The 10585-nt window shown below is 41.4% G+C and overlaps 1 protein-coding gene across 1 annotated transcript in view; it reads right to left on the minus strand.

The window, feature by feature from the left end:
- Nucleotides 1-960: 960 nt before the first annotated feature.
- PSMA3 (proteasome (prosome, macropain) subunit, alpha type, 3) overlaps nt 961-10585 on the minus strand; it is a 19214-nt gene continuing 9589 nt past the window's right edge. Inside the window, exons 6-12 of the mRNA XM_009331330.1 lie at nt 9802-9875; nt 9127-9199; nt 8088-8153; nt 4461-4507; nt 1935-2002; nt 1726-1790; nt 961-1149 (exon numbers count right to left, since the gene is read on the minus strand). Of these exons, the coding sequence (XP_009329605.1) occupies nt 1105-1149; nt 1726-1790; nt 1935-2002; nt 4461-4507; nt 8088-8153; nt 9127-9199; nt 9802-9875 (438 nt within the window). The 3' untranslated portion in view covers nt 961-1104. The remainder of the gene's footprint in view (nt 1150-1725; nt 1791-1934; nt 2003-4460; nt 4508-8087; nt 8154-9126; nt 9200-9801; nt 9876-10585) is intronic.

The following is a 10585-nucleotide window of genomic DNA, read 5'->3' on the forward strand; positions in this document are numbered from 1 at the left end:
AGAAAAGTATGCATTTTAGATTAAGGTGACCATGAGAATTTTAACTGCATGTACAAACAAGACTTCAATTTTAACTGAGTTTTAAGGTGGTGCATGGAACAGTTTGTTACCTTGTCTTTCAAGACTTTGAAGTGACTGGAATAGACAGTCTTTTTTCCTAGTGTTGTGGTTTAACTTGTGTTATCAACATTGTTCTCATCCTAAATCCAAAACACAGCACTGTACCAGCTACTAGGAAGGAAATTAACTCTATCCCAGCCGAAACCAGGACACCTAGGAAGTGGAGAAAGCAAGCAGTTTTCGAACTGCTTGTTTATGCTTGTTTTCGACTTCTGGGAAGGTCAGAAATTGATAAATTTGATTCAGAAGTGATTTAAGAAGCTACAGCTGAATGAAGCTGTTTAAAAATAGTTTAGCTCTTCAAGCATTAATTCCAGTTACATCGCTTAATAGATCTCACAGCTTTAGAACGTAACACAAGCACTACTTTAAATTGAATTAGTTTTTAATTTCTCCTACTCTTCAAATAAGCCTAGGCTTAATACTTCAGATTAAAACTCCTCTTCCTGGACTCTTGCTTGTTATGGAGGCTGTTTGGAGTTGTCAGCTGTGCACATCACCTTAACCTGTAACCAGCCGTTTTACAGTTAGGGATGTTCTCATCTCTTCTGCCAAGAGCAAATCAGACTGTGGCTATCAATCAACCGCAAATCATGATACTGGTTAATCAAGGAATAACCAAGTACTAGTTTTTAATATTAAACTATGCAGCATAAACAAGAGACTTGTCAAATTTCTAAGCAGATTGTTTTTCTGTACCTAGCCTGGCTCAATAGAGTGCTGTAGTAAGAGGAAGCAACACCAGCCTGGTAATATCTTTCCTTCCTAATGTCTGTTTTGATACAGAGTACAGTTGCTTCTTGATGGTGCTGGCCTATACTCTCAAAATAAAAGCTAACAGACAGTAAAATGGAAAATTTATTAGTGCAAGTTGGTCACTCAGTTTCTTCCAACAAGTACATAATAGCAACCCATGCTTAATACATTATAAACAAACCTGTTGTAAGTTAAGAAAAGTTGAACTTGTCTTGAAGTAACAATGTGTTACATATTGTCATCGTCTGATTCATCTTCCTCTTTCAAAGATTCCTGTTTTAAAAAAAAAGTTTAATTAAAAAATAGTTTAACAGTTGTTTTATAATTCAGCCTGTAATAAGCAAAATTAGTTTTGCTGTAGCGTCTCAATCCTCTCAATCTCTCCAAAGCCTTGTATTCAGCAGGCTCGTTCATATCTTTAGGGGGTAATACTGAGCACCATCACTACTTTTAGAACAAAAGCAAAGTGTTAAATGCTATGCTGGAAGTCTAACTTTCTCCAGCTGGTCATCTTGAAAAACTGTTCTAGGCAACACGACTTACTGCCTCTCCTACTCACTTACACCATTGTCGAGGAGTTACTACATTTACTTTTGAAGGAGAAACACGCCACCTGTGCAAGGCTGCTGAATTACACTGTTTTTGAAAGCGAGAACTATCCCTGGATGACACTGAAAACATCACTATTCTCCCTTCAGAATAACATCAGCTGACGCTGAAGTGATGTGTGTTGTAACTATACATTTTCCAGCCATCACAACAGTAGAAGCCTAACCTTCAGTCAGCTCCTCCTGCTCTAGACCTGTTTGTCAAGTGAAGCACTGAGACGACACCAAAGTCAGACCTTACCTTGGCATATTTTTCTGCTTCTTCCCTGATGTCTTTGGGAACAATTTCATGTTTTCCATTGGTTACTGCCAATAAAAAGAGTACATCTTAAGTAGAATTCACACAAAGACCTTGACATACAGAGTGAATTTAAGAAGCAATGTTTTACTTTAGTTACAGAAAGTTATACATTTTCTATAGTGTTTATAGAAATTACAGAAATGCATTACTTTCTCCAACCCAGCTGAGTTCCAGCTCAAAAGCTTTGTCCTTTACTTCATCGTGAACTATGTAGATTCTGGAAGGAACAGACAAAAGTACAGGTTAGAACAGATTGATCAATAGGCTAAATACACTTTCTTCCTTTCACAGGTTTCTTCTGTTGAAGTACTCTTCTTATGGTTAATAGAAGCTCTCCCCATGCTTCCTCCCCTGTGCCGCCGCCACCACCCCCCCACCCCCCCCCCCCCCCCGCCCCCCCCCCCCTCGCCTGCCTTGGACCGGAAAAGGCTTAATTGCTAGTGTAACAATACATTAAATGACGACAGCTAAGATGCAGGTTGAGATGTTCAAGTTATCCTCATTAGAACAAACATTAAGATTCAAATACTGCAGAACCAAGGCTACGTCATCATTGCCTGCTGCTGCTGGATTAATTATAATACCGTTAAGAGTGTCTTATATTTCCCCTGTAAATCTTATTTCAGTTTACACTTAAGGCTAAATCCCAACACCGTAGTATCTTGTGTCGAATTAGAAGCCTGTACATAGATCTCCATGTAGACTGCCACGCTTATGGCAAACATGATGGTAATCAGAATTTAAACAAGTGGTATTACAGTGTATGCAGTACCATCCAGACCAGTAAAATCACTCCTTAGTCTGCGGGATACGAGTGTTGTTACACTGTAATAGCAATACTGATTTGACTGCATCACAGTGTTCAGTCCTCAGCGGCAGAACACGTAAACAAACTGGAACAACCCTGAGTTGAGACACACTCAAAACAATAGCAGAACTTAAAATAACCTGTGGCTTCACTTGTTGAGAAGATTATATGCCTTAGCTTGTTTCAGAAAGCATTAATAAGTCAAAAGCTGAAAATACCAGCTATTTCTAGCCAACATAGAAAGCCTGGAGATAGTAGAGGAAGGAAGGATACCTTCAGCACCACACTAAGTACTTCCAATTAAAGATTGATTAAAGTATTATGAAACAAATATAAAGAACAAAGTTAACATTGGTGCCCAGGGAAATATCACTATAGCCTTATGTTCTTCTGACACCCTTCTGTCACTGTTGGACTGGACTTACCGATCATTGCCCGAGATCATCTGTAGGCCTTCCCTATGTGTTCAGCTGGTTACAAGTCTTTTGCAACAAAGCGTACCGTTACAAGCTCTTGAAGAAATCATCACTCTGGACTCTGGCTAGTATTTTAGGATTAAAAAAAATGATCAAAATCTTTGCTATCTTGCTAAATGCTACTAAGGAGCTGAACTTGAACTGAAACCCAGAACTGTATCTAGGGCTGCTGTTAAGTTTTGAGCTGAGGCAGAAGTAAAGCACAGAAGTCTCTTCATCATTTGAAAATCCGTGCCTTATTTGTGCCATTTGAGAACTGCTTTGAGGTCCTTGCTAGGTTTTAAGAACAGAGGTCTCACAAATTCTTTCCTCTAGCCGCTGCCATGACAGCCTCAGACACAAACTCTGAAATAAGCTCACATGCTGCAACACCAATGATAGAAGCACATTTGTGACTTCTTTATGACCGTCTACGTGATAGCCATAAAACGCTGGAGATTACAGTTTTGCAGCTGCAGACCATTAAATTTGTGACAAGCACAGAACATGTCCCTAAAGCCTTAAAATGAAGTGTTGCAGATACCTGAAAGGATACTTGTATTTCTTTGAAGAGATACTAATTCACAAAGTATTTTCAAGATAGTTTACTGCTGGCCAATTCACGCTCTACCTAGCAGAAAGTCTCTCTTCCTGCTATCTTTTTTCCCCTCACTAGTACAAGACTTACTGAACGGTACCTTTTTTCCCTGTAAATACACTACCCTCACATAGAGTTTGTGGGATAGTATTAGTGACTACAGGCGATTCTGTCACTGACGTGTTGTCCTGAATTGCATTGGTAAATAGCAGATTAAATATTTCCAGTCTTTTCACGTGGCATCGAGCTTTATCATTTAAATGAGACCAGCTATACTCCTTAAACAAGGAGTTACACTTTGCTTCTTCCCTAAGCACTTGAGTCTTTTTTTAGGCAAAGAGGAAGGCTGGGTCAAAGACCTCAGCTTCATTCCTAGACCGCTGCTCTCTGTCTGAAGCAGCAGTCCATTGGTCCATCCGCATAACAAAGCGTACAGCTCTTTCTTCAGAATCAGGACACCAAGGAGTTTCCCCCATATGTCACCTCGTTTATGTATTTTAAAACCAGTGACTATATTCAGACAGTTTAACCTTTAATCCACTGCTGCTACAAGTTGCACCTATAAAAAGTAGCAGATGAGATCAAAAGGCGTATTTTTCACATCCTTTGGCATTTTTCAGTACTGAGTAGCGTATCCCATCTCACAAGAAGAGAAAAAATACTAATATCAGAAGATACTGGAGTCAGCGTGAGCACCCATCTAGTAGAAATGAAACCTGGTACCCAATTTAAAAGGAATAGCTTCAGTTTGAAACCACAGCAAGCTCACCAGTACGGATTTTTGCCGAGTTGGAAAAACAGGTTGGAGACTTACATTTTCGCAACCTCTTTAACAACATCACGGCAGGTCATTTCCTTCATCTGCAGACAAAAAATACACAGCTTAAGAGAATATACTGGTTTCCATTTCCACAAGGCCAGAACACGAGTGGCTGCACATGCCTCATGAGCTTACTGTTCAGCAGTGATAAAAGCGACAAGAAGTTAAGACTAGAACCAAATTTATTCCCTACGATGAGTCTTTCAGCCTGCTGTATGCAAGTCATTCTTCCAGGGAAGAATTTTACACCTGAAAGACTCTATGAAAAAACTGTTACGTGGAAACTTCCCCAGCTTAAAGCACCCACCAGCTGGAAGCTTAGAAGCTGAACAGATAACCTTAGCGTCGTAAAAGCTTGACTTGTTCTTAGATGCTTTATGATCAACTGACAAAGTACCCACATGTACAATATGGGGGAGGCACCATATTTTCACGTATAATAGTCATAGTCTTTCTAGGTAGCATCGTAATACTTTTGGTCTTACCAGCATTTTATGCAAGCAATTTTGACTTTTAAGTAATGCCCTAAGAGGAGAATATTGTTCCAGTGTTAACAACCAACGGCGTGCCCCAGCAAGGTATCAGCATCTCCTTTCATATTTTCTCATGGTTGTATCACAGTCTGACAGTTTCACAGTTAATCAAAACAAAGTCCCGTGCCAATTTCCATGATGTAATAAACTTATGTTTTGTAGGTCAAACCTCTCACCTGTCAACTCTTCTGGACTATGAAGTAGTAACATAATTCTACTGTATTTCATTACAAGGTTAGCCGCATTTCCTTTCTCAAGGTTTCATTTGCACAAACCAGACAGACGTCAGCCTTTGATACTGCGCTCACAAGAACGCACCTGTCATTGCTGACGGAAACCAATGGGCCGTTAGTCACAAAATACAGTCCAATACCTTACACGTTTTACTGATGCTCTCCCTAGCATAAAATGATTTTCAAGTTCAAAATAAATTATCGTTTCTTCCCCCCCGTTATTTACACTGAGCTCGGAATGTAAACCATTAATTATACATAGTTTACATCTCTTCCAATGCCCAAAACGTTTTCAAAACCGTAGTTTTGAGACACTGGTGAAGGACTGAAGATGACAACAGTCCTTTGTTCACGCTGAGCGTCACAGCACTTCCCGGGGTGAAGCGCACACCCGCGGAAGCAGTGGGCCAGAGAAGAGATGCCCGCGCCTGGTTAGACAGACGCGCCACCGCAGTCCCATCCCAGGAAGTTTCCTGAACAGAGACCCATTGCCCCAGCCCTTACATTTGTGACACTCAATCCATAACACACAGAGCGCTGGCTGCTGTGTACCAATATAACTGGTGTCACGCAGATATTTAAATTACTATGTATGTATTTATGCATATAAAGTTAGTGGTGAAGTAGGAAAACCCAAAGGTCTGCTACCATCACGCATATTTACAAGCGAGAAAACTGAAGTAAATTTTTTTTTTTGCCATTATCCTTTTCCCATCCCAGGTATGTTAATTCTGCAGACAATAAGAATAAACACAGTAACAGTTTATCACAGGAGTTAATTACGATTATGTCCGTACGTGAAAAAGTTGTATGTAGCATAGGAGCTGCGTGAGAAGTGCTGTAGGAGAGATCAAGAGATTCAAGTACTCTCCACACGACGACAAAGTTCTCCCACAGCTGAAGATATCTGGCATTTGCATAAGATGCAACGGATGCGATCAACGCAATGTTTTCTGCCTGCTCCCTCAGCTACGTACGAGGGTTTCGCATACTGTGTCCCCTCCCAGATACAGTACCTGCTCTGCAGTACCTGTAAGGCAGGTTTAAAGTTTTGACTGCCTGCTTGCCTCTCACTTTCCACCTGTAGTCATCTCTTCCACAGGAACAAATCTTAGTTGACAGGCTACTGTAGGCGGTATCGCCCCACAAAAGCTCTTGTACTTCTGTCTTTTTCCCATTTCGGTTTTGACAGATTCATCTCGTCAAAATTAACTCTGACCTGGAAACCCGCCCAGTCTACGGTTAAGAAAAAGCGTCGGCATGCAAGACTCGACTCGCTTCACATTGCTGCGACACGATCATATACGCTACTGAAGAAATTCTGCAAACAAGCCATTAAATAAATAAATGCAGTTAGGCCATATGGCACACCACTGTTCCCATGTACTACATTTTTACAGGCTCTACTGTAAAGTTCAAGCAATACACACACTTACTAGCTGTACAAAAACTCAGTCAACACAACAAAAGTTTTTGAAAATCCCAGCACTGCGCAGGAAATGAATTTTTTGGGGGGTAGATTATGTGTTACCCAACGTATCATTATCTTTCTGCCAATTTGCATACATGGAAATTGAAATTACGATTTCCCAGATGCCACGGTTCCAGTATCGAGATCAGACGATCGTGTAGGCTTCTGACTTTTAATTTGGTATTCAAGCATCTGACTGGATTCAAGACTGAATGAAGCAAGTCTAGGGACACTGTAGTTTTTCCCTGTAATTTTTCAGTTATGATGCTACAGCACCATAAGCAGACTATTCGTAAAAGCATAACCAGCACGGGAACTCCGAACCTTCCCATGAACAGCTGCGATGTACTTCTGCAGACCGAAACCATAAATAAGATGCAAGCAGAGTATAAAGTAAGAATTACATGAGACAGACCAGCAGTAGGATTTTGTCCCACGTTAACTGTCTCCAATTCCAAGGGTGTCAGATATTAAAACACAAGAGAAGGACAGAAGTCTTCTAGGCTTCCAACGTAGTTCTAAATCAGCTAAAGGCACGCTTCAGCAGTCTTCTCTCCACAGGCTAGTTTTACACAGCCAACCGTTCGCATGCGCATTCAGAAGGCTACGAAACAACTTCTCGGTGTGCACTCGCGGAACCTCCTTGTACCGCTTGGCAAGTTACAGTATTGTGCAAGCAGGAAATTGCTGAACAGAAACAGCTCTTTTTGGTATCAGTGATGGCGTGCCGTATGGTTGTACTCTTCCGCGTGTTCGCAGCACTAAAGTCCTTTTCATCAGACACGTAAAGATGTTTTGAAAGGTACATTACAGTCAGCAACAACAAGCTACTGGAACACATCTTTTGAAAAAAGGCAGTACCTCAACGCTAGCCAGCTGGGAAACACCGTCTTACCTGGCAAGGATTTTATTTTTCTCCATTACATTTTCAGAGTCATAATATTCCAGGGGTCATTCAGTATTCTGCAGTTCCACTCATTGTCCTTAACAAGACCAGCTTTTTTCAACTTTTTAAACAAAAGGATCATCTAAAACCTTTGGAAAAAAATAGATATACCACCCTGTACAATGCTGCCCTAAGGTTTTCATTCACTGCTAAAAACTTAGCTACAATTTTATATTCACTCAATTACTTTGCTCGCTGGCATGCATGGGAGTGTTATGTTTATGATTCCTGTTCTAAACATGTACACTCCCTACGGGCCACCCATTGCCCAGGGGCAGGACTTGAGAAATACTGCTATTATAGAGGCTAAAACATCTCCCAGAACATACAAGGAAATACTCTGTCTGCTCCTCTTGTATTTTACATGTTTTAGGCATCCAAAAAGGTAACATAATAATATTTGTCTCGAAACAGCGCAACAAAACTGTAACACCATACCTGAAGTTTTTCTATCTCTGTTTTTGCAGCTTGCCTGGCTTTACCAATGGCACACCCCCAATAACCCTAAAAAAAAAAAAGAAACAAAAACTATGCACATTTGATTGAATACGAAGCCCTCCACAGCTCTTACTGTCACTTAGCATATGACAACCCCCACCCTACTCACATAGCCAGAGGCTAATATACAGTAAACCTCGGTATTGTTCTTTCTCGGGGCACATTCCCAAATTGTTGAATCGAACCCAATTACTAGACTAAGTACTACCACTGTTGATAGAAAACAGAAAAGCTCAGTAGTTCCTGGACAGAAACATTTGCTCAATTTGTTGCAATAGGTAGGGTTTTTTTATTGTTATTACAGTAAATGGAAGAGCAAATTAGAATTAGAGAAGTTCTACAGGATCAAAAAAACACTGAACCCACCTACCATGAAAATATATTGAAGTGTAAGCACACAAAAATTCAGCACTTCTCGTTCCCTCAACAGCTATAGATTGGATATTATGTTGAAAGAAAAAAAAAAAAAATCACAACAGCATGAGTGCGTATCATCCTGCGCGTAACACACAGCTGAAGAGGCAGCACAAACAACAATTAACAAAAGCATCTATTTTGATTTGACTTGCCGTTAGCAGCCAGGGTCAGAGTAGCAGCCCTCTCTTATCTGAAGCTCTCTCTTACCTGCAGTATTTTGTGAGCGGGGTATCGCTCCAATACCTGCCCTTTTTGGGCAGTGCGTGGGACTTTTCGTTGGATAGAGCCAGGTGGAACGAACTCCCAAATTTCTGAGACAAGCTTTAAAACTAGTTTCTCAGAGACCGTACTTCTAAGAAATACACAACGTGTGTTTAAACAAGGACATGCGAACGAGCAAAAACCCGCTCTGTTCATTTTAAGCAGCGATTCACCAGAGATCTTCCCAAGCAAAAAGAGAAAAAAATAACAGCTCTTTTGGAATGGCACTTATTATTTTCCTAACTAGGAACTTTTAAAAGGAGAACTTAAGCCAAGATGGAAATATTTTTGACACACTCACGTATGAAACTCCTGATGGATCAATCATGTACAGCTGTGCACCATCATCATCATCATAGGACCCCAACATGAAACTGGAGGGGAAAAGTGAAATTAGCAACATTTCTTCTACCAACCCACACAGAATTACAGAGACTACACCAGCTCAGGTTTCCTACGTTCTTTCTGGAGCAAAACTCCTACTATCCTGCTACATTCTATGAAGCAACTTGTCTGAACAGTTTAGTGTTACCGTGACGGCCAAGCACCTGCAAGCCGCCAGAAACATTTTACTTATCCATAACTGGACAGCAGACTGCAGTCTCATCAGTCCCTTTGCACTAGAACTGCACAGTAGTTGTAACCTACTCTTCAGGTATCGGGACAAGCAGGATGACTGTAGAGGAAAGTTCTGCTTTCGTCACTGTAACAGACTGAACGGCATCAACTCTGCAACCTCAAAATTCAGGGACGAACTGGCAATCTGTGTAGAAGCTTGGCATACTGTTACGCAAATCTGAATTCTTCACCTAAGCTTTTACACACACACAAAAAGAAAGGGGAAGGGTATCTGTTTACGAGATGAATCGGAGGTTACTAATTCCAAGTTTAAAAAAAAGCCCTTAGACAACCTGAAGAGTTCCAGCAATTGTGACACAGAAGATCCTTACAAATAGTGCATGTTTGAAAGCCTTACCTGCAACCAAAAGGTCTGACAGCACTGTATAGTGTGTAGGCATGCACATACATAGCCACTCTGTCCGCAAGATGCTAAGCGGAAAAAGAAAAAAAAAATTGACAACTTTATTTACAGAAATAAGTAAACCTCAAGTAATAAAATTTAATTCTCCGTGTCATGGAATCGTTTAGGTTAGAAAAGACCTTGTAACATCATCGAGTCCAACCATTAACCTAACACTGCCAGGTCCACCACTAAACCCTAAGCACCACATCTACACGTCTTTTAAATACCTCCAGGGATGGTGACTCAACCACGTCCCTGCGCAGCCTGTTCCAATGCTTGACAGCCCTTGCAGTGAGGAAATTTCTCCTAATATCCAATCCAAACCTCCCCTGGCACAACTTGAGGCCATTTCCTCTCGTCCTATCGCTTGTTACTTGGGACAAGAGTCCGGCACCCACCTCGCCACAACCTCCTTTCCGGTAGCTGTAGAGAGCGGTAAGGTCTCCCCTCAGCCTCCTGTTCTCCAGGCTAAACAACCCCAGTTCCCTCAGCCGCTCCTCAGAAGACTTGTGCTCTAGACCCTTCACCAGCTTCGTTGCCCTTCTTTGGACACGCTCCAGCACCTCAAGGTCTTCCTTGTAGTGAGGGGCCCAAAAACACTGAACACAGTGTTCGAGGTGCGGCCTCACCAGTGCTGAGTACAAAGGGACAATCACTTCCCTCGTCCTGCTGGCCACACTGTTTCTGACACAAGCCAGGATGCTGTTGGCCTTCTTGGCCGCCTGGGCACACTGCC

This window comes from Pygoscelis adeliae, unplaced genomic scaffold (genome assembly GCF_000699105.1).
Source record: "Pygoscelis adeliae isolate BGI_AS28 unplaced genomic scaffold, ASM69910v1 Scaffold199, whole genome shotgun sequence".
NCBI lineage: Eukaryota > Metazoa > Chordata > Aves > Sphenisciformes > Spheniscidae > Pygoscelis > Pygoscelis adeliae.